General features: G+C 42.2%; 2 protein-coding genes across 4 annotated transcripts in view; one reads left to right on the top strand and one right to left on the bottom strand.

Annotated features, from left to right (window-relative positions):
* Nucleotides 1–2,324: 2,324 nt before the first annotated feature.
* Nucleotides 2,325–20,241, bottom strand: SNX3 (sorting nexin 3). 2 transcript variants are annotated; one of them, XM_030491158.1, is made up of 4 exons: nt 19,890–20,241; nt 6,988–7,083; nt 6,487–6,611; nt 2,325–3,004 (listed from the first exon to the last, which is right to left on the bottom strand). In XM_030491158.1, exons 1-4 carry the CDS (start codon nt 20,049–20,051, stop codon nt 2,899–2,901), a joined length of 489 nt encoding a protein of 162 aa, XP_030347018.1. In that variant the 5' UTR covers nt 20,052–20,241; the 3' UTR covers nt 2,325–2,898. The 2 variants fall into 2 exon arrangements, with proteins under 2 accessions (XP_030347018.1, XP_030347019.1); XM_030491159.1 differs by lacking the exon at nt 6,487–6,611 and having other exon boundaries at nt 2,945–3,004; nt 19,890–20,221.
* A 150-nt stretch (nt 20,242–20,391) lies between these two features.
* AFG1L (AFG1 like ATPase) overlaps nt 20,392–24,501 on the top strand; it is a 66,736-nt gene continuing 62,626 nt past the window's right edge. The window contains exons 1-2 of one of the 2 annotated variants that reach the window (XM_030491150.1): nt 20,392–20,760; nt 22,395–22,472. In XM_030491150.1, the coding sequence (XP_030347010.1) occupies nt 22,442–22,472 (31 nt within the window). In that variant the 5' untranslated portion in view covers nt 20,392–20,760; nt 22,395–22,441. Of the gene's footprint in view, nt 22,473–24,501 lie in introns of both variants that reach the window. The other variant, XM_030491149.1, reaches the window with a different exon arrangement.

Here is a 24,501-nt window from a genome sequence, read left to right as displayed (position 1 = left end):
CCACACTAAAGTGACAGGTGGAAGTGAAAAGCATACATCAGTGGCTCATTGGTTTTCAGCGTCAAGGAATACAGACCACAAGTGAAATCCTAGCTCCATTGACTCCAAATACAAAAATCTCACATGTTTCAGAGGTCAGTTCTCACCCCAACTCTCTTCAATTTGTAGTCTGCTAGGTCCCACATCCTACACTTTCCAGGACAGCCAGACCATGAAGTATACAAGACCAGTCTTTTGATGAGTCAGGTGAGACAAAGCACAGACTACAGGACTTGAAAACACCTTCTATACAAATTAGGATGGAGCATGTGAGAATGCATTTACCACAGGCAACAGCACATTCTTTGAAAGAAACCAACAAACACTATGAAGTGTTCTTCCCGCACCTTCAACCGTTTTCTGCTCTCTAAGCTAAAAAGAACTGGACAGGGCAGAAAAATCAATTACGGTTCTCCACTCTGTGACAATCCAGCTCATGAGCTAAAGAAGTTGAACCCAGTGCTGTGCAGAACCCATGACAGAACAGTCATCAGTCGTCTCAGCAAGATTCATGCTGCTGCCCCAGAGCAGCAACAATGCACTCTGCAGCATGCTGCAGCCCCAGTCCCTAGATTACCCAGGCCAGCGGGTGCAAGACAGTGTACTAGCTTTCTCCCAGTTGCAAAGCAGCCAGGGCAATACACATCTCACCCTCTTACCCCAGGACCTACCCCTGCTACAAAGCAGACTCATGACCTGGGAACAATGCCCAAATGCCCATGGTTGAGGCACAGCTCATCTCAGACCATGCCTTCCTTTCAGTGCTGCAGATTGCACAGAAGCTGAACCAGTTACAAAACACGAGAATTAAGGTCTCTAGTTCACCTTGAAGGACTGCAGGCCAGGTGAAATCCCAGGGTCTAGTGCAGGCGTCCTGTCAACCTCAGTGGTTAACACCAAAGTCCTCACTTTAGAAACAGCAATGTTTTGCCATCAAGCATGCAGCTTTTCCCTCTTCAGCTTTTTGGTTTTCGCACAGCAAATGATAAAGACTGTGCCATCATCTTGGCTTCTGAAAGAAATTTCTCTCAGAAGAGAACACTTGAAGAAAGAAAATACCTTACGATGTACCTAAACCTAAATAATAAAACTTGATATAGGTTTAGCCCTTCTTTCCCCATTTCCAAGAGTAACTCAATTCTACACGTGATTCAATAAGCACATGGAATTTTAGTACTGATTTTACATTATCAAAAACTTCTTGAAAAGCAAGTCTGCTCTGGGCTGCAAGTGGGCTCCATCAGTTTTGGTCCCTGAATTCATGAATAGAACTGCTGGAGAGATTCAGCAAAGTCCTCGTAAGTGTGAGGGGGAAAGAACAGTTATTTGAGCATCTAACATTCAGTGTAGCTAGGTACTAGCACTACATATAATCCAGTCAGCCACCACCGTTGTGTCAGTGCAATCTTTTACACCCAGACTGCCATAAATGAGGTTAATGATCTTAGTGAAACTAGTAACTTTGCCAGTAAGTTTGTAGGATGTTCTTGACAGTGATAAATATTATAAGGAAAAAGCAGTAGAGCTACATCTAAGCCAACAAGTACAGTTACAAAATAGAACACTGGATCAGATTGCTACTAGCATGTTCTTGAATCTGATTTCATGAACATCTGGACAGATAATGCCCATATCACATTTGGAGGCACTAAGGCACATCTCCAGCCATAAAAGTGTCTAGTGAGAAAGAAGACTTCAGTAGTACTGCCTGCAGTTCAGGCATCAACCACCCACATTTCACTAGTGGTCATACAAGCACAACTCTACAGCTTCCCCTTCCTTTAATGCTCAGGGAAGTGGTCTATGAGCACATCTTATAGCAGACTTGTATGACTTCGTGTCCCTAAGTGTATTTGTAGAGAGAGCTACTTTAATCTAGGAAGGAAGCTATAATGTATCACAGGTTATGTCAACATTCCTGCTCTGTAGGATGGTATAATTTCCATTTGCTAGTGGAAGCAAGATTGATGCCTCTCATACCCAGTAGGAAAGGCACTCTTTCCCAAATTTATTAAAGCCATAAATCTGTTGACTGCCTATCACAAGCAGGGTTGCAGCTTCGGCTCCACAACACAGGAACAACCTTCAATATCTTTATACGTTCTTTAACACTTGAGCAGCAAGCACAAGCATCTAAGGGTATTTAGTGCTGTCTGTTAGTTACACAAGAGTACACTGCAGAAGAGCATCACAGCAAGGCTGAAACACCAGTTCACTTATAGTAAAGTCTGTGCTTCTCAGAACGGATGAGATACCCCACACTCAAGGTCAAGAGTGACAAAACATTTGAAGTGCATTTTCACTTTTATTTCAAAACTTTAGACAAGTTACTTTAGTATATAAATTTGATTTTTCCTCTTACAGAATATAAAGATAATTCCCTCCTTACTTCAGTATAAAGTGTTTTACAAGCTTGAAGACATTTGCATAAGTGTTTCTCACACAGGGTATCAGAAATAAAGCAGTCTTTCTACACAGGTTCAGACAGATGACTACCTCAGAAACAGCATAGCAATTTAGTCAAATACAAGTGAACACGTGACACTACAACTGTGAGAGTTCAAGTAAGGCCAAGTCAGTAAACATTGTAAGTCATTGCAAATAAGAGTGGAAAGGTTTGTGAGACATTGCAAGGGGTGGATGGTCTCATAGTATAATACTCTTAAATTGAGAATTCAGAGGGATTTAGCTAGAAGACAAGTGAGTTCTTTAATGCTATAAAGCATATGCAAAGATCAAGCAGTGTACTGATGTTAGTGGAGACTTCGTGCCTGTTTATCCTCAGCATGCTAAGACAAACTACAACCTCTTAAAACCAAGCATAAGAACCACTAATATTTGAGAAGACAGTTTCAGAACTCAAGTATGTCTTATTTTGGATGGTGTGTAGTTTTTGTCTATTACTTCATCTTGTAAGAACATGTGAAGACAGCGCTCGTTCTGTGCCAGTGGGTGACCTGCAACCCTGGAGAGGAAAACACAAGCATTAGTGCTAACAAATCAAGCCTACTTGCAGCTAGCAAGGTTTTATACCAGTAACATATGGCTCTGCACTTAGGCATAGATCCCACTTCCAGGTCACCACTGGTGACTGGAATGATGTCTAACAGCCAGATTTGTCATTCTCCACTAGATGAAGTTAGTCCACAGGAACCCAGACCTATCTCTTGATCATTCAGAAGCATGTTATGTCATCACCTGTCACCTGCAAATAAGAGGACTATCATCTTAGCATGAAGAAGCCCAAAGTTAAGAAAGCCAAGCAGATTTTTACAGGTCTTGATGCCTTTGACACAGGACACCTTTCTAAAGGCTGCTTAACCCACCCAGTCTAATTCAACAGCAGTCAGCCCAGGCAGAGTTAAAGACTTATTCCACCAGGGGGTGTGAAGGTCTTCTGAAGGCTCCGACACTATTTAGAGCAGTGTCTTACCATGGTCACTAGTCATGCTTGCCTGTGCAAGCAGCACTGATGCACGGCCTGAGGGTACTGGCTGCTCCGTTAATTGCAGGTTTCTTTAGATATGAAACATAGAAGACAGAGCGTGTCTGTGCTAGAAGAGACCAGAATCTCTAATGCAGATTTAGGTTTGTTCCACATAAAGACTGAGCCACCATCCTTTTTACAGTAAAGGAGCTGAAACCAAAGACACTCCAAAGCTTGGAAGAAACCCACAAGGTATACCTTGTAGGGTAAGGGTTTAAACCCTTAAAATACCATGAAGCCTTCTGTGTAGGTAAAAAATCCAAGAGAATCAGAATCCCTGGAAATTGATCACTTATGAAAAACTAAAGCAGCTTGGTGTCAAAAAAAGCTACATCCAGTTTGGTCAATCAGAACAGGCTTCTTCCTTGAAGAGAGAAAGTCTCCCATCCTTCCCAGGGTAGCTTATGTCAGCCTTATGGCCCCCATATCTGTCAGAACATTTCTGTTCTAAATGGAAGGTATATCTAGTTGAACACATGTAATATATTGTCAACTCCAGTGGCTCAGCATCAGTACTTCCAAGCACTTTCATGCATCTTCTCCAGATGTACCTATATCAGTGCTAATTTCACCACTGGACAGATTCACTTGTCACTGCTCTCTTGTTATTCTGTCCTTTGAGGAAGCTGAGCTCTCCTATTCAGCACTGAGATTATTTCAAGTGCAATCATAAAACCTATCAATCTTGCCAGGTTCTAATAAATGAGAAACAATCTCAAGCATTAGTTCACAAGGAAGACAGTCTGGAATAACTAGTTTGAGTTTCTTACCCCCAGACTGAAGTTGCTTGAACTTTAAGGAAAAATTATACAGGAGAAGATGATGAGGCAGCAGCATATTCATTCTCCTGTTCAGGAAGGCTTGCAAATTGGTGGCTGAATTGCAAGACTAGACCTGATCCCTCAGATTCAGCTCTTGGATTCACATGAGTATCTCGCTCTGCATTGGCTTTTCCTCAGTATTCCTCACTCAGGTGACACTCTCACTTGAAATAGCAGCTGCTATTTCAAGAATTTTCATGTATCCAAAGGCCAGATTCAGACAGAAAAGTGTGTTGCAACACAGCCACCCCCGTGAATGTCATTCTAGGTAGTACTGATGGTGGTTCCAGCAAGCTGGCCCAAAAGAGCTGACACACTCACTGCTGTGATCTAGTCCCTGTAGATTCTACATCTAGAGGGACAAAGCTTCTCTCAACACCCCTCTTAACATTCCTGGATATGAAGAACTGGCACTGGTGCCAGGTCTTTTTTGGATACAGTGATATCAGTTATCTGAGAGATTCTTCTCTAGTTCTAGAAGCAAAGACCATATTTGAGATTGCAGTAATGTGCACGTATTATGCAAATTACATTCAAGTCTAAGTTCACTAGTACTCAGAGTACTTGGTAGAAGCCAAGCCTTAAAGCTTCTACATGGTTCAAAAATGTAGTGACATTTGCTTGATGCTATTAGAATAAATTGATGAGGCTGAATAGCTGGGAGTTGTGCCTGAAGAGCCTTGTTCCAGCTGTACTCAAGTCTGCCACTACATCAATATCTACACTAACAGTCTGGTTTTGTTTCAAAGGAGGAAAAATTGACCAAGAAGTTTTATACTTCCACAAGATCAATGTATTACTAGTGGCCAGTTTACTAGTGATACTAGTAAACTGGCCACTCCATTTCTGTCACCTACACTGAGTTTTTCCCAGAGATTTCAGTCAAGGTGACTGTTTCACTATCAGCTGCTTCAGAACATAAACAGCCCTCTTCCCTGCATATTACTAGACTGAGCATAGAAAGCTTTCAGTAAAGTGCAGCAAGTGTGCTTCTTCCACATTTAATGTAGAATCCCAAGCCTGCATGGATAAAAGTTGTACTTTACAGTCATAACTGTCTTGATTATACAGCCTTAAAAAAAAAAAAACCAAAACAACTCAAAACACATTCCATCTGCCTTCATGGAGTGTAAATGTAACACTAGATGCCTTGGAAAGTCATTCTACTTGTCTCTGAACAAAGACCAGTCTGAAGCATTTTACCTGCTCAGAACCATTAACAGTATCACTAAATTGAGCTAACAAGCAACTATGTGAAGAAAATTTCAGAGACTTCATATGGTTACTGTCACTTGCAACTCCAAGCCACATGCCTGAACTGACTAACAACAACTGACAAGCAGATTCTTCTGAATTCTGGTTCAACTCACAGACATCCTCTGCTCCTGTCAGACATCATCACTATTGAACAAGATTAGAATGCTAGTGGAACTGATAAGCCTGAACTTTTAAAAGGGAGCAGTCCCAAATCCAGCTGGTCTGAAGAGCGTTTGCTCTAGAAACCAGAAGAGCTGGTTAATCAACAGTATTCCTTCTTACCCACTGTTTGGATCCACACTGTTAAAGAGATTAAAGTAGCTCTTCAAGTCAATATACAGAGAGCAGGTAGTAGTGTCAGATGGTAGAAAAAGAATCATAAGACTGTTACTATAATTTCTGCTCACCCTTTGAAAGGCAGTGACAAAACCCAAAGCATCTATTTCAAACAATGTATGTGTGCACCTCAGGTAGTGTTTTTACATCTTCAGAACGATTCTCATGATGATTAGAGAAAATATGCATCATTACACAAGCTGATAATACCTCACATCTGCAATCAAAGTAAACTGCTGTAAGCCCATTGTAAGCTCCATTGTTCACTCAGTGGAGGATACCTTTTCAGAAATGAAAAGTAGAACTATTTGAATGCTATAATTTTACTAGTAATTTACATAAATTAACAACAGCTGTTCAGGTAAGTATTAAGATATCTGACTAAACACTGGATGAGCAATGTTAGCATGTCCTACTGCAAGACCAGTGAAAGTTACCATTCTGAACCTAGTTGCAACTACCATAGTTAGAGGATTAGCAGCTTTAATTAAATTTTTCGGAGCAGAATTCTGGGTTTGCCTCCAGGTACCTACACCAAACACTTACTTGTTTATGAATTGTTCAAGAGCTTGCTTCCTTTCCTCTATAAAGGAATCATCAAATATGCCATCATCTCCTCGGAAGGGGAGCTGACGGAGAAGAGCTTTTCCCGGTAGAGGTGGTACCACAACCTGAAAGATTTAGAAAAGTGTCCTTAAGTACAGCCCGTAAGCAAGTTTATACACCTCCTCTGCCACCTCTTCTTCCTAAAGGACCCAACTCAATCACATCCCTAGTGAAGTAAGATGACATGACCAGAGAAGAACAGTATCTGCCCATAGATGTAAGCTGAATTCAAGTAATTTAACTCTGAATTAAGTCCAAACCATTAAACAGCCGCTAGCATGGTATAACTGAGGTTTACTGAAAGATTTACAGTGTTTTAGTTCTGGACATTTTCAAGCACAATATCTGCTCTCTATGATATATGCTTTATAACATAACATTTTAGCACCACTACTCTTTGTATGTCTATGAAGACTTGTATTTACCTTTCATTTTACCCACCTTGCTTTCTCTTTCTAGTTCATTCCTTAGCCATTCAAAGTCACTGTATCTTCTTCTGACTGTAGATTCTTTCAATTTGAAAATAGGTAGATTTGTCTGAGAACAAGAACATAATCTATTGATTAGACAAATTAGAAGTTTTGATAAGCAGAAGCAAGCAGCAAGCTGTTAAGTTACAAATTAGTTCTACTTAAGCAATGACAACAGTATTGAGAAACAGTCAAGATACAGAAATACCAATAAAGCTCTGCAAGCTACAAGTAAGTTGTGCCTCAAACTGCTTATCTGTGGGCCTCATTTATATGGCATCCTAATCACTGGTATTTTGCCACCACCTAGTAGAATAGCAGATTTGCTGGCCACTAAGGAGATGTTCCTAAGGTTGCAAAAGCATGTACTATTCTTACTGTCTCAGGAATTGAATTCCCAATGCCAATATATACACAAAATTGAAGGGGGGAAGAGAAAGTCTTCATAATCCACACAGGCTCCTCTTACTGCATTTAAGGGAGTGTTTCAGGTACCAGCACAGGACATAACCAAGCTTCCTGTACTTCTCTGCTACCTGATACATCTTGGCTTCCAACATTTTCAAAAGCAAAACTATTAAATCCTACAGTTAATCCATTCAGGAAGGATGAAGCTGAAGATAGTGCAAGCTGCCAAGTTTGGATAACTCCAAAGATGTCAATAAGGCTGAGATGAAACAGAACATTCAGTGGTGATGAGATCACACTGATTTGTTACAAAGTTAAACCAAGCAGAGCTCCATTAGGCAGAACTTTCCTGAACAAGGCTAGAGAGTCAGCACTCAACTTTAACACCCTTGAAAGAGACAAATGGAAACAAGGCTATAATGCTGCACAAGACCATGTTAAATACACAAGTACCCTGATACATGCCCTTAAACTAACTTGTGTGAAACTGTATTGCTTCTATTAATTCTTGGGTGCAGTGTTATACCATTGTTGTAATCCAATTCACAGATTTTAAGAGTAGACATTGAGAGTGCACTCTTAATGACGTCCCCAGATGTCATTAGGATTAGATGTCATCCTAAAATCCAAGACCACAATCTGAAGTTTAAATGACAGTGAGATATCAAAATGGCTAAAATGTTACAAAAATCTTTGTAGGCATTTGATCTACTAAAAGCAAGACCGAAAGTCTGTAATTGCCATACGTAACCAGCAGTAACAGATCAAAGCTTGCTGTTGTCAGACTGCATATTCACTGTCTTCACCTTGAAATAAGACTCCTGAGAAGTACCCTAGGAAGCTGATGTTCACATGGACTACAGTTATCCCCAGGTTTCCTGTTGGCAGAAGTACAGTAGTCATTTTCAGCTAAAAACTTCTTTTTTGTTGGTTTATTTTTATTTTTAAGCCATCTCAGATTCTGGTCACAGTTTGAGTGGATATCCCTGTACAATATCATTTGCAGACCGCTATACTTAAGCTGTCGTTGAGTGATGCTTCTGGCTGCCCAAAACAGGTTTAATTGCAGAGATACTCTCCTGCCCTAGGCAGGCCTATGACTATGGGCCACTGTTTTACTGCCAACCAATAACAAGTTTTTGGCTGTCAGAGTTCAAAAGTACTTGAAAAGTTAGCTGTGTACTTTCACATGCTATTTAGTCCATACTTCAATGATAAAGTACAAAACAGTATTTTGTTATGAAATCTTATTGCTAAATGTTTAAAAATATTTGAGCTCTCTTTCCAAGGTAAAACATTGTTGATTGTACTAGTGACTAATAATGAAGTTGCACTTAAGACTATTGTGTCCGAAGTCATGCTTTATAAAGAAACACTCTTGTCTTGAGGATAAGAATACTCACTCAAGAGTGAATAAAGCTAGGTCCCCCAGAGTGCATGAAGGAGATTCCCAGAAGTTAAGCACTGGATTATTTTTCTCCGATTTCAGTTACTGGCTTTTTAACTAAGTTCAGCCTTCCACATCACAACATCAACTCTTTGTCAGCATTTTGGATATAAAGTCCTTTACAGTATTTAACACATAGGCTCTCACCTGCAGAAAATATTACTTTCTCCTCTCAAGTTACTTACAAGAGGGATTAGAACTGAATAAAAGCAGCTAAGAGCAATGGGTTCCCAGGTCTTCAGGAACTCTTTTCATCCTTCTGGGCATGAAGTCTATTAAAGTTAATCTCTAAACAACATATCAGGCTTACAGGTATAATGTGGGAGCAGAAGTGCCAATTGAGCTTGTTTTACCTGCTACATTCCCTTTTGAACTTTTGGCATGCTAGGCCAGCTATCAAGTTGCCAAAAAAGCCAGAGTACTTGTTTTCCCCTCCGGTTGAAAAATCTCCAGTTTTGATCATGAGCACTGGAAATGTCTGAACTGAAGAGTATGCTAGCAGGCTCCCATTACACTAAGTGGCTTACAAGTCACAACTTGAGAACTACATGTTAAAGGGAAGTGTGTCCCTTAGTCTGGATAGGAATCAGAACTTGTAAACCTCATGTTTCTTCAAACCCAGAAACTACACCAATTCTCCTTCCTCTAGAAATTAGCACTGATAGAGGCTGCATTCTTCAGCTACAGCTGATAGGAAGGATCTATTAAAAAAAAAAAAAATCAAACCAAAACCACCTGCAATTTCAGCATCCTGTTTATACTTCTTAACTTACATCTTGGCTCTGTATTTTTAACTCAGAATATATTAACACCTGAGGTTACTGCATGTGTCTTTCTCATTAAGGATGATTACCCTGCTTGAGCAGACCACTTCTTCCTTCGGTAGGAAGGGTTTCTGCATGTCCTACTGCCTCCATCTATCATGGATAGATGGTTTTCATTAAACAAGCCAGACAGCTGCTGAAGCATGGGCTATTACTGAGCAAGAATTTGGTAGAGGGAAGCAATCCTAAGGCATCAACTTCTATTGAAGTGTCACTTCAAGACCATACAGGATACCAAAAAAGTTATTCTCAGCTTCACAGTCTATGGTGAGTTATCTTTGTTTAGTCACCGAGGTGCCAGTAGCTATTCTGAACACTGTTAGTGCTTTGTTTGCCTGCTAGAACAGAGACAAAAGTAAGGTACAAAACTTGAAGACAGGCTAGTTTCATTTTCACAAACACATCTCCCCATGCTCATTCAGCATTAAAGTGCTGGCTTTCTGGCCTGCTGACCTGCAAAGTCTACTGTCATGAAACTCATGACCCAGTTTGGCACAGCCCCTGGAGCATAGCTCATTCCTCTGATAAATTTAGCATAATTACTGCAGCAATTGCTTCTTCTACAGTGTAATAATTAGTCTAATTTTTATTAAGAACATTTTCAACAACTGCCTAGTCCAAAATCATGCCTCTTAGCAGTTTGAATGCAAGCCCTCAACCTGATAGGATTATGCATTACCCAAGAGACCAGACAACCAAAAGTCACTACTCAGAATTACAGATAATGCATTATTCCAGGAGGGCAAATAAATCAGCTCTGCAAAGTCCCACATAGCTCCAAATCCTAAGCATAGAATTAAGGCAAGACAGATTCTGTCTAGCACTGTTTCTGTATCAGACCATATGTAGACACCCATTAGGCTTTCAGTCTGTATTCTGCTGGGTGAGTTAATGGCCAAGCCAGTACACTGAAATAAACATTGTTAGAACTGGTGCCAATTACATAGTTAAACAGCAGATGACAAACCCAGACCCTTAAGTCCCTCCTGCATTCTTCCATTCAGATGCCAAATGAGTTTCTACAGTCATTTGGTTAGTGTTCATGAAACTGCTAATGGGAAGCAGTGGTTGCCTGCTAACAGATTTCAGGGCAAAACCTGTATTCACAACAAGCATGTTTCTTCAGCTACATTTATGTCATAACATATTCAAATCACAAGTCCAACCCTAAGCTCAGGAGGTTCCCAGTACACCTCAGAAGCAAATGACAGTCCTAAGGCAGTAATCTGGATAACCAGCTAAGTTTTCTAGCTGTTGCTTCAGTCCACTCCTGAGCTGTGCACACTTCGAAGTCCAAGAATTGTTTATATACACATACAAGTGAAGAGACTTTCACAGGCAGAATGCAAGTAGTTTGAGTGCTAGTCAATACTGCCCACTCAGCTTCAGACACACAGCTCTTCAATGCAGTCATTCTGGTATATAAGTTACATTAATTGCAGGAGGAAAGCTAGAGTACTTTATTTTAAATACATTAGTTCATAATTCTAAGAAATTAAGTGTTCTGTTAGCTAGACTAGATTAATTTATCCAGTGAGTGGAAAAAGCCTTGCAAATAGCCAGACTTGCTCCTACAAATTTGTTTCCAGACATAAATCGAAAGTCAACTGCATTTGGATTCCTTCAGAGAACATGCTGACACTCCACAAGATTGACTCTGAATGTCACTGCTGCCCAGCCCACCCCCACAGCTGCAGAAGCTCCACAGCTGTAGCTGTCCAGGATAGTTTCTGAGATGAATTTGATTAATTTCCTCATCTGCCATTGAGACACTCAGCAGTAGCCCCGTGTTGCCCATGTCTCCCACTCCTAACAGACCGAGAATAAAGCTGCACTGTTGCCACAGTACCTACTTTGATGTTGTCTTTTCAAGTAGGTTATGGTAGCCTTGATACAACTCCATTTCCATTAAAATAGTGAAAGAAGGCACTCAGCTCATTTCTGATAGAATTTTGTGGCCTTCACTCTCAGAAGTTAAATCCAAGCTTCTTACTATCTCTTCACAAAATCTGTAATCTGTCAAGAGACTACACCCTTCAGCTACACTTACAGTCAGCCAGTAAGAGCTCCGGGGTGTTACAGAAAGTAGCATTCAGGGAGGATAGAAAAGCATAGTTTTCTTAACACAAGAGCCTGCTGCCCTTTAGTACAAGAAACTGGTTCCAGCAATCCACTGTTGTTGCAGAATCCTTGCCAGTGATTTGTTTCCTTCCCGACTTGACATAAGCAGCTACCTCCCCATTTCCTACAATTATAAAAAGCAAGAAAGAAGGCAAACTTAAACTTCAGTTGCTAGAAGTTTAGTTTTCTGCTGTTCACTGGAGTAAAACCTTCCCCCACTGCAAAAGGTCAGTTAAGAGGCTGTTACTTAAGTTTCAGTCCTTTTGATCAAAGCAGAATTCTACCTCCCCTCTCATCTAATTGGTGTCCAGGTCTACTGAAGGTATATTACAGGCAAAAAATCTGAAGTTAATAGAACACTGAAAAATCTGACCATTTGTACACCCCCAAGTTTTAAACAATGTTGACCTAAGCTATACCAAGAACTATAGAGCTTCCTATTCCAAAGTCCTAAGATATGGAGCTAGGATGTTTCCCAGCTTGAAGACTAAAGCAGCAAAATCCTAATTCCAACACAAAGACTATTAGTTTTTAGACAAGCGTTAACCTTTGCCAAGTCAAATGCCTTGAGCCCAGAGCTGCTCTATGAAAATTAGTGTAGGGGTGTCTGGGTTTTTGCCAAGCAGCATCTATAATCGTCTGATCAAGTTCACCAACATCATAAACAGCTGAATTATGGTGTGCCATGGTCAAACAGCTCAAACCAGAGTTAAGTCTAGAAAAACATTATTTAGGGGTTCTTTATTCATGCTCAGAAGCCAAAGGTAAAAACAGGAGCCTACTTTAAGAAGGGCACATTCAGGCATAGGCTTTTACAACACCCAGACAGAATTAGTAAGTCCAGATAATCATTTCAGGGTTAGCAAGCCAAAGCCTCCCTTGGAATATCAAATACTCCTTTTAAAGAGAAGGGATTGCTACTTTTACACGATTACAAGGTGTAACTGCCATATGCTCTGGTTTGGCCTACTGTAATGTTACCATTTGTTCCTCATTGAGAATGACTGAGGAGGGATCATGTTAAGTTGATGCTTTAGCATCATTAGCTGACATCTACCAACTACAGTCAAATGAGGCCAACAAAATTGCAATGAATTGCTGCAATTGATAGTTTTTATCAGGAAAAAAAGTTTTAACATGCTTTGTGAGCTAGAGACAGTCCAGCATCCCTACACTTCATAAACATGTAAGAAACAAGAGATAAATCACTAGCATAGAAGTAGGCATAAGTAAAAAAAGAAAAAATCTTCATATCTCCAGTTTTTTGGAACATTCATATCCTTAAGTAGCCACTTAAAAGCTACAGAACTGCTGATAGCTTGTGTTCATTAATCTGTAGCCTATCTTCACTCTTGGTGGGTGCTGCAGCTTAGGCCCATAGTCTCTGAAGCATTATTTCCAGGTATGGAGGTGGCTTTAAACCATTTAAGATATAGCTTCATTTTCCTCTGGATTTTAGAGTAAAGCTGCTATACACTAGCCATTAGTTAAATTTTCAAGACTGGCTTTGCGGCCAACACAAACTGTACTGTCATCTGCCCCAGAAGATCCTCCCACAACAGCAGCTTTGAGCTGGATTCTTAAGAAGTAACCACATAAGGAGTATGTTCATGGATCTGTCTTTGGTCAGTAAAACATTTGTTTTTATATCTTGACTAGAGGGTTAGGGCTTCTCCATCCTTCTCACATAAAAAAAAAGTTGTACCAGTAACAGCAACTTCAGACCCTTCACTCTGTGCTATAGCTTCGTAGGGCATTCAGATTATTTATGTGCTAAAATGGCCTCCAGTAGTGCAACTGGCATCGCACTACCAAGTGAAAAGCTTTAAAGCAAATGCTTCCCCTGCAGTTAGAAGCTCAAATATACGCTGCATTATTAATTTCCCCAGACGAAATATAGTAGAGACCCAACTGCTCTGAAGTTCCAGCTGACACTTTTTTGACAAGCTATCTAACAAAAAAGATGTATCAAAATACTCTGGCATCATATGCCTACCTGGATCACAGCCATCTGTCCTACAAAGATCAGTCATTGTTCATTTGATTGGTCTGTTCAGCACTGTACTAGAGCACGTTCTTACTACATGACAATCAAGGCCCACATTGTACGTGCAGAAATAGAGTCAAAGTCACCAGTTAAACTAATATACCAATATGAAGCGCTATTCAGAGACTTGGCTGCTTTATTTACACAGTAACAGACATCAACACCAAGCTAGTTCAGTACCTTTGGACTAGGCTCTTGAACCTAGTTTAATAAAAAACCTCTACAGAAAAATCAGCTGCTTAGAGTAAATACATGCAATGGACTTGTAAACCCTCTCTCCTTGCTTCAGAAGTTTCTTTCATCCAAGCCATCCCACTTCAGCCTCTAGTCAGTGTCCTGGGAAGTTCTTAGCCTTCCAGATAACCTTTTCTGAATTACTGCTCAATGGTGCAGTGAGTGTTTGTTAAGGTGCAATCCCTGGGCTGTAGAACAGAATAAAGTCACCTGAACCATTGCATTTTTATTCTTTGAAGAGGAGTTTAAAACTGGTAGCACAGTCTGGAATAGGGTATTAAGAGTAATTAAACTACAGTTAGAGCAGACTTGCAGTGTGATGCAAGATTTGCAGCAGTAGAGAAAGAGAATTAGTGCTGATTATGCATCCCTGAACACATCCGACACCAAGTCAGTATTTAGTCATTACTCCACCACAAGCTTCACTGACTATGAAACCGAACAATGCTGAAGTCAACTATGTGTACCAGCAGATTTGGTTATTCTCATGGCGGGAGAAGAATCTGCAACTCTAAACCCAGCTAAACACACGAAGGACAGGAAATATGGCACTGTTCAAGGACAACATTTCAAAGGCACATTCACCAGATCAGGAGTGCCACTTTGCAAAGCCATGGCATAAGACAAGTGCTGTCTGAGCAATTTATACTTTCAGTTCATTTACCATCTTACTTTGAATTTGATTGCTAAAGTCAAACTCAAATCAGTCATTCAACTCAGACTGCTATAAATATGCTGAAATGCAAGTATTGTGTCCAAGATAGGTCTTGAAAACAATGGGTTAAGATGAGAACAGATTTTCAAAAGCAGCTCAAGTTTAGCAGTACTTTGATATACTTCCCCAATCCTTTGAGACCAATATTATTTTTAACAATGCAGGCACTTCACAGCTTGTGTGTTCATTTCCTTCCCCACGCTGGGCCTACATAGTCAAACACCTCTGCAGCTCTACAGAATTCTCTCTGCAGAAGAGAGAGGAGAGGTGACTGCTGCGTTCAAGAGCATTGGCACCACTCGAGTGATGCATTTCACATTTGGAAGCACAACAGCAAGGCATTACCTTTCTACACCTCAAGACAAGCCACTGAGCTGTGGGACCTCAGAAAACTAAGGTGTGCTTTAGTGCCAAGTTTAATCACACTGATTAGAGGTACCAGGCCATTCAGTATTAAAAAACAGAATTAAGACAAAGGCTTTTTGTTTAACTTTGGTTTGACTAAAAATAATTACTTAACTACTTGGACTAGCAGCTCCTCTAGCAGGTATTTTATTGTAATTCTAACTGCCAGTTTGACTGTTAATGACTTCTCTGCAAGTTCTCATTAACCATCAACAGATAATTTAACCTTTTATTCTAATTGACAAACCCAACTAAAAGGGGCAGCATAGAAGTCACTTTTACTTCTACAGAAACAATAACAGATAAAATAGTGTTAACAAAGGGATATTCTCCCAGATGTAGCAAGTTCCTGGGTATCTGTATGCTTTTTGACAGTATTCTAACCAGTGTGCTTATCTCCTATGGCACTGCTTTTACAGTGACTGTATGGCTCTTAAGGGTGTCACCAATTGCTGAGATCAGAGTTAACTTGTAAAGCTTAAGTCTTGTCTCCTTAAAGGATTTAGCAACTGAAGCTGTTGCACAGAATCTGTTTGAGCAAAGACATTCCTGTTGACCCAGTTACCAGGAAAACTATGTCTTAAGTACAGTAGAAGTCAGGTGATAACTGGATTGAGGACTGCAGACATGCTGTAGGATGATAATATAACAACTGTCATTTGTTCTACATTTGCTTCCTGGAATTCAGAGGGAGGGCTGGCTGCCAGCCCATAAACATTAACAGGTATTCACATGCCTGTGTTGACAGGCAGAAGCCCACCCTGAAAATGTGTAACGAGTAGAAGGAAACCCACTACCCCTCTGGTGGTGTTTCCCGAGTGAACAGCTAAAGACTCCCAAGAAGCAGCATCTGGCACGTAAGGGTATTTACACTGAGAAATTAACTGTTGGTTCACACTTCTCAAGAAGCGAGGGCTGCAAAGTAGTTTGCTGTATTATTTTGGCAGGCCATCTAGTTGATTATGTTAGTTGTGACCACTGCAGTCACCATACTGTGATCATCTAGATACCTTTAGACAAGATGACTACTTTGTCAAGTTTTATTTCAGTAGAAAAAGCACTTGGAGCTTTATACCCTACTGCATTGTTCTTCTTTTTAGCTCACTAAGCCTTCACACAAAGGATACCTTAGAATGATGCAAACTCACTGCCTAATGCTGCTGATGGAAAGCAAATTCTCAAGCACCCTGTCAAGAACATGACCCACTCAGATTTCCTATTTTAGCACTGCAGGATGGCATTTACCATGACTGAACAAGACATTTGACTCTCACTGCCAAGCTGCACTGCAGTGGCATACCTCCACACTGTCTTATACTGGTTGCTACAGTGAAAAGCTTTCTGTCATCACCTTCTCCAGTCTGCCAAGAACAGTATGTTATTTAATGCAAGTGCAGGCTCAGAAAGTCAATACTTTGACCAACTGACCTTCTGTGAAGTAAGCTGCCCCACTGGAAGTGCTGTATAGGTTCTACCTGCAGCACTCTGAGCCTAACTGCTTGTGAAAGTACCATGCATTTATTACAGTGCACGGCTGTCCCACTAGCCTGATAGGAAACGGGAAGGTTTTTTGTAAGTACTGAAATACAATTGACTTGCTTATCCAGTAGTGTACGGCTGAGCAGTCTACCCAAAACTTTTAAGTTCCCCATTAAGCTTTCCAACTTCCACCAGAAGCTGATGAGTACAGCAATACAGGAATTAAAGCATGAGGTTGTTCCACTTGTTGCTTTCCAGGCAACAGATATGCTTCAGCTGCAATACCAGTAGAAAGCTTGCCAATAAAAGCTTGGGGGGAACTCTGCACACAAGTACTTTTTGCAAGATACTAGTTATCAGGCATCAGTTCAAGAGTCTGCTAGCAAGCTCAGTCTTTCCCAAAAAAAGTTAAGCTTTGAAACTCAGACAAAGCAACAAAGATAGAATTACCCTTACACCAAGTTTATAAACACCATGGCAATGGTACAAGTCTAATTGCTTTAATTCAAACTTGAATCTCTGTTTCCTCTCTGACAGTGTTTCTGGCTTAGCACGATTTCCAGCCATAGCATGAGCCTGTCCAATAGCTTTTACCAGAACTTGGCAGCAGTTAAGATATCCATTTCTGCACCCCTAAACATTTTAATGTTCGTGTTAGTTGAAGACAGTTTTCCAGATGCAGCACAGGTAACTCACTCCATCTCAGGTTTGTACTGCCACCACTACTAGCACCACTGGGGGACACAGCAAGTGTCAGCTGCTACTTTCTGTGACCACAAGCAGTTGTCAAACCACAGAGGCTGGCTGGTGGCTGATGCCCACCATGCTCCAACAGCTTACAGTACAAGGCCTACCTTTTAGAAATAAAATACTATAGCAATTCAAGTTCCAACTCTTCTCCCATGCTGAAACTTGCGTTATTAGCAACATGGTCTATGTTCTGCTGAGAAGCAGTTAATTGATACAAGTTTAGACAGCGAACACAATTCTGCATGACTTGTATTACCTGCTCTGTAGCCTTCCAGCACACAGAGACATAAAACTGAATTTACAGCTCATGATAGCTGTGAATGTATACATGATGGATGCACTCTGTGCACAAGTAGCGCACAACTGCAAAGGGAATGATCATGTATCAGAAATAGTCCTGCATACAGGCATGCAGATGTGCAAGTAAGGAGTGGGGAGGAAGCAATGTTTATATAATAGTCAGGATGGGAGGAAGAACAGAGGAAGGTCACAGCACTATCACAGCGTATGTTTGCTCAAGTCACTTCTAGGTCTTTATTACAACAAGAATCCAGAATTTTCTACCCCAAACAGCAGATGGGCTAATACTAATCTGTCTCAAAACCTGCTTTTGTGCTTTCCTTTCTGCTGAAGAACCTGAGTTGAGTATTTAAAAAAAAAAAAAAGAAAATTTTTAATCCCGGTAGATTTGGTCTCATTCCCAAGGCCATATCACAGCTATGTCCCTTTTGTATCATCTTCCCTAGATCCAGCAATTCCAAATGCTCAATCTCACAAAAAGGAACATCATCAGGAACTTAAGGCACAAATACTTCCCAACAAGGTAGAGTTACATCTTTCTGCAAAGTGGACAGCTAAGGCAGCATAATGAAACACAAGTCTGCAAGTTCTAGTTTGTCCTCACATAGAGTCCAAACACAGGTTACAGTTGTTTCAGTTTATTCTTTCCACCTTATGAGCACATCCTGAAACATGAGAATAGCCACTGGACATGGCAATTTAGGAGTGTTAGAATTAAAGGAGTATCCTCCCTCGTAGCTTTAGATCCCAACTGATGTTGCTTTTTTAAGTAAAGTTACACCAAGCTGAGAACTTAAACCAGAAAATCCACCCAGGGTTTTAGTCTTGACTGAAGACTTTTAAAAACCAGGGCAGTGGCCCTCAGCTGAAGCCTTCCCTGCCATGAAGACATGTGCATTTTGTGTGAAATAAGAACCCACACTGCAAAAATAGGCAGAGAGTTAATGAGGCTTCTTTCCCCTCTATTACAGCCTGTAATAACTGACCAGGTTCAATCACCTGCAACAGAGTAAAGCAACAGAGTAAAGCTATACAAGGTAGTAGACTCAACCACAAGCTACAAAAAAAATGAAAGAGGTCATCTTTCAACTCATCCCTGGAAACATAGACCAAAAGGATGTCCTGCCTCAAGTCCCTGTTAGCACAGGCAAGGAACAAATGCCATAGATACAGCATTTTACTGTCCACTCCTCCAGGCTCTGTTTATGAAATAAGAAAGACCTTATTACTCCACATAGCTTTTCTCAAGCTTAAGACTACTAGCTTTTGGGGCATGTTAGTGAACATAGCCCTTCCAGCTAGAAAGGACCTCAGTGCTACTAAGAAAAATTTGATAGCACATGGGAAACAGCCTTATTTATTTGGCACTTAATTTATATTTCAGGTACAAAAGTAAACAGGAAGGCCTCTCTATACACACTCACCTTATCACTTTAGCTAGCTCTGGCCCAGCAAGTGTGCCCACTGGACTTATTTACACATTCTCTACAGGTCTTTGAGGCCGCTGAAATCCTGAACCTGACCTCGTCCTCAGGACAGATCCACCCATATTACTACACGTCAGATAGCTAGGAGTTTGCCCTCTTGTATTTACTTAAGAGTCAGACAAGCGACTGCTCGCAGTACAGCAATATTTTGGTCTACTGATAGTTGTGCACAGTGGCGCCGAAAGAACGTTTGTCCTTCGGTTATCTCAGCCGAGGTGCACTGCCTTCGCTACCACCAGACCTGCCAGCTCCAGCCGCCCGCAGAGGCCGGGCCCTGCTCCATGCCGAGGGTGAAGCCTGCTGCCGCTCAGCCATCACCTCCGCAGCGGTACCCACCGCATCAGCGGGGACACGGGCCCTGGAGGACAGCACAGCGGCAGCCCGCCACCGCCGCCCCGGGGACACCCCTCCCGGTTACATAAGGGCCGGCTGAGCCCAACGCCGACACACGGGCTCCGCATTCGCCCTCCCTCGCCCTGGATTCGCTCCCGAGGCGCCGGGGCCCGCGGCACGAGAGGCGGGCACGGACCCCGCGTAGCTGCGCGATGGGCACCCCCGGCCACCCACCCGGGCCCGCGGCGACCATGAGCGGGGCCGGCCGCAGCGCCCAGCTGCCTCCCACCCTCCCCCGGGAGCGGGCCGGGCCGGGCGCTCACCTTGACGCGGATCTCGTAGGTGGTGAAGCGGCCGCGGCCCACCCCCACGGTCTGCGGGTTACCCACGTCGATCTCCAGGAAGTTGCTGGGCGGCCCGTAGGCGTCGTTCAGGTTCTGCGGCTTGCTTATCAGCCGCCGGGTGTCCGCGATCGTCTCAGCCATGGCGGAGCGGGCGCCTTCTCCTCCCCGCCGAGAGGAGCACGGCAAGACGTGAGCGACCGAGCGAGCTTGCCCCGAGCGCCCCCGCCGCCCGCCCTCTTATCGCCCCGCGGCCAGCTGACCGCCCGGCAACGCGCACCCACGCCGCCGCCGCCGCCAGCGGATGCGCCCACCGCCCGCGCGCAAAGAATGCTGGGAGTTGTAGTCCTCGGGATCCGCCACGCTCGCTGCGCCCTGCAAGGCGCCGCGCCTACCGAACTACAGATCCCGGCGTGCGCGGGAGGCGAGGCGCGGCCCTGGCGGAGCTGGCCTGGCGGGCGGGGCGCAGGCTGCTGGGCTCGGCTCCGCTGCAGGAGGGGTTGCACGGCGTGGTGCGGGCGTTCTCGCAGATTCCCCCCGCCTTGGGGCCCGCAGCGAGTCATCCAGAGTCGGAGCCCTCGTGTGGGGTCGGGGTGTGTGCGAGGCGGTGCGGGCGGCCCCGGGGCGGCTTGACTGGGCCCAGCCCGTGGTGAGGGGGTGCGGCGGCCTCTGCGGGTGCGGTTGGTCAGGAGCACAGGGGACAGCGGCGGTGGATTCAGTCAGCGCAGCAGCGGTCTAACATGTTTTCTTTCTAAGCCGAGGAACGTTTTAACATGACAATGCATTTACTCCCGGCTGCAGCTTTTCACCAGCAGCCCTTAAAGAGTGCACAAAGGATTGGCGTTCATTACAGGTGGGGAGCCCCAAGCAGGTTAAGTTGGTATATTAGCCAGAAACTTAACCTAGGTTTTGGTGTAAGAGAGTAAGAAATGATTTTTTTGCAACAGTTTTGTTAGTGGGCATGAATAAAACTCTGTAGAAGATCGGGGAGAAGGCAATGCGTAATCAAAATATGAAATATGAAAAGGAGGATGACACGACTCGATAGGGAAAGCTGTATATGCGAGGTGTTAGGCAAAAGGAATCAGCCAGGTACAAATGCAGGCTGGAGGAGATGCCTCCCAAACGCTCTTTGTTGGAAACAAAGTCTAGGTTATTGCAAACAAGGTGGCAATGTTGTCTGTAGTAGCTTTAAAGCTTTTAAAAATTCTTGAATTTCCACAAATTAAATGCATTTAGTAGCAGTGTGAACAACCGGCATAGATTTTATATCATCATAGCTTGCATAGATCAGGAGTTCACATTTCATAAATGACAGGAAATTGAAATTGTGTTTACAGAATAATTAGGAAAAAGAAAAAAAAAGGTATTTTAGTAACATGAAGAGAGAGAGAAAGGAAAAAACAGAATGAAAGAAGGGGAGAGGGGAGCTGGCAGAATTGTTCCCTTCCAAGACATAAGACATTTGATTCTTCAGTACCTGATTCAAGTAGATGGTGTGTTACAATACACGAAATTTTGCCAAAAGAAGTGGAATGCTTACCTTCTTGATGCACCTAGGACATCAGTGAATAGAAATTATATTAATGCACTGCTAATATTTCAAAATGACTCCATCTTAGAGGTCTTCCAGATTTTTTTCTATCTCTTTACAGTGCCCCTCCAATGATTAAACGCATATATATTTTTATTTCCTTCCTTATGAAGGAATTCTGGTGACACTCCATTCCTATCCAGGAAGAACGAGAGTTATTTTTTCTTTCTAAAACTGTCGGACTGCCCACAGATCAGATCTGAGAGACTCAACGTTAACATGGGGCAAGTTTGGTTAGCAGTCGTCCATGTTATTGAGGACATAATCAGAAAGCAGAGGTGACTGCATACATGTAACCAGTATGATTGTAGGTGGTTTGCTTGGTAACTTTTCTGTGAATTTCCTGCTCATCACTCCTCCAGTATTATTTCTCTCCCTTACTAGGGCACCTTCCTTACTTCCTTTCCTTCTGCTAATAGCTGCCAACTACTCACTTCATAATTATAAACAGAAATTAAGCTGACAGAGTTTTACATCGTGGGAGTGAAAGGGAACCTTATCTGAGTTGTACTAGTTATTTAACTGGTCTTGCAGCAAGGCAAGAAAAAACTCATTAATTCTACTGAGATTATCCAGATGTGTGCATAAGTAATCTTTTGTTTGTTACACAACCTTTGCTACCACATCTGACTGCAAATGTGAAAATATGCAGAGCACTGGTGTTGTCTTAGTATAACATAGTTTGCCTTCTGGCCAAGCTTGGTTTTATTATCTATTCCAAAGAAACAAAAACGTGCCTAATACAGTACATTTGGGAAGTTGGTGAGCCTATGGTGAATCAAGAATACAATTTGTTCTCACGCTGGGTAAGTACTAAGAATGAGGCTTAAGTCGAATTCTTTTCTCACGGCATGCTATCTTAGCAGCACTGTTCTGTCTGCTTTTCCTAACAGGATAACTGGTGGTGGAGAGCCGTATGCAGGCAAGCTACAGGGACTGAATGTTTAAGTACCCGTGTGTCACTAGTGTCGGTAAGTAAGGAGGTTACACTGATTTGGTGAGGTCTCCCATCTCTGATTTTTTTTTTTCATTGAGGTCACATACAAATCCTGTGGCCTGGGAGACAAAGGGGAAGATGCCCAGCTTCATGACTGGCGCCCCTCACTTCATGTAAAAGCATGTGCGCCACGCTGGCTCATGAGACAAAGGGAAGGAATAAATGGGTTGGGGAATCTGAGCCTCCATGTTTCCTTCCAACCCTCAGAAAATGTGTTCGTTTGTTTTGAGCTGTGTTTTGGATGGTTTTTTGCTCCATGAGACTGGAGTTATGCTGTCTGTAATTGCTTCTGCTTGCTAGAAGGGTTCTTCTCTCAGGATGGAAGTGAGCATAAATTCAGAAAAGAAAGTTTTAGTTCTGTTTCTGACATGAACTTTGCACCAGATTTCAAACCTGGAGGGAGAGGGGTAAGCTGTGTTTGTAGGTCCAAAGATTAGATGCAAGAAATCAAGTGTTTAGAGTAACATCCAAGAGATTAGGTACTCGTGGATTTGTTATTACACATTATTTAATTCAACTATGACACAAAGTTTCTGACATAACTTCAAGTGGCAATATGAATAGCAGAGTCTCATAGCTTGAACCCATAGAAGTGGGTATTAATGGATGATTAATTCTTAAATTTGGTGTAGTAATACCTCTCAAGTAGGTTTTTTTGTTTGTTTCTTTGTTTTTAAGAGAAAAAGTCACATTTATCCAGTTAGGACTCTCCAGCCTTCTGTCAAGTGTCCAGGTTAACACATTTCAGTCAACTCAGGCATATTTTGTCAAAACTTATGGGGAATGCTGACTCAGGTTAAGGCAGAACCCACAAGGCACTGAACTAATTGTGCAATGCTTTATGTGGAAAAATGACTTCCTGATCCCTGCATTAGCTGCCAGTGCTTTGAAACATGATGTTTGAACATCTGCATTGTGTATTTACATGCCAAATAAAAGTATTAAACTTATAATTTGTAATATTCACATTTTATATATATATATGTTCAGATTTAACTATAATATTCAATTCCTCTCATTGCTTTTACACAATATTCTGCCTTTCATCAAGGGATTATTCTCATACACGCTTCTAGATTCCTTAATTTTTAAAATGTCAAAATGTCATCCACCACCTCAGGGTGTTCATTTCTACTGTGAACTCCTTGTTCTGAGAGATGCTGGGTAGTGCCCATGTAGCTGGAAAACTGTGCAATGAATTTCTAATACACTGAGCTGTTTGAGCTGACTGAAATGCAAGCTGCAAGCAGATAGTGAAAATGGCCGTAAATCTGTAAGTCTGGGAACATGTACACAGCTTTATTAATCTGAGGCTTTATAAGCAATGTAGATTATTCGTAGCATATTCGATTGTCTCAGAATAGATGTGGTTTTATCAAGTTTACTCCAGAGTGTTTTGACATAATGCCAGGAAAATGGCTTTTGGTGGAAAGTGTGTTGGTGAAAACTAGCCACAAAATGCATTTTCGTAGAGCAGGCTGAATAGCTGGTTCTATATCAGAAGCATATTTACGTTTGGGAGCCAGAGATGTTTCCCATGGTTGGAGTATCTTGGAGCCTTGCAGTCAGGTAAACCCTGCTCTCCTGCAGAAACTCAGAGGGGGTCTGGCAGACACCCAAAGACCCTTGGGCACATACATCCCCATAGGGTTTAGCGCGTATTTCTAAAAGGAGTGGAGTTTATACCACCAGAGGCCAGAGGGGACCTCTGGAGGGGTTTTATTAAACTCCTGGTTTTTATTCCTGTTGAAGACCACCTATACTTTAGCCTAGCTGGCAGACTAATGATGCAGCTGGGTTGAACAAGTGTTGATTTAATTTCTACACAGTTGCAGTGTCACATTCCTGGAGGTGAGCAAAGGGGCAGGTACAGGGAATGAAGTATACAAACATGTCACAGAACAGATCTGTCTCTGTTACGGGACATTACCCATGCTAATCTATAGAAGTGTACTTGAAAGTCCTGTTTGTTTAGGTTTACACCAAAACATGGTTTTGCCAAG

The sequence above is a fragment of the Strigops habroptila genome, chromosome 6 (assembly GCF_004027225.2).
Source record: "Strigops habroptila isolate Jane chromosome 6, bStrHab1.2.pri, whole genome shotgun sequence".
Taxonomy (NCBI): domain Eukaryota; kingdom Metazoa; phylum Chordata; class Aves; order Psittaciformes; family Psittacidae; genus Strigops; species Strigops habroptila.
This window is presented reverse-complemented; position numbering and strand designations above follow the sequence as displayed.

Excerpts from the sequence above, each read along its gene's own strand:
- SNX3 (XM_030491158.1), bottom strand. The coding sequence starts at position 20,051 with ATGGCTGAGACGATCGCGGACACCCGGCGGCTGATAAGCAAGCCGCAG. Across the intron at positions 6,612-6,987 it reads AACTAGAAAGAGAAAGCAAG|GTTGTGGTACCACCTCTACC; the intron begins GTGGGTAAAATG and ends TAAATCTTTCAG. Across the intron at positions 3,005-6,486 it reads CTTGAACAATTCATAAACAA|GGTTGCAGGTCACCCACTGG; the intron begins GTAAGTGTTTGG and ends TTTCCTCTCCAG.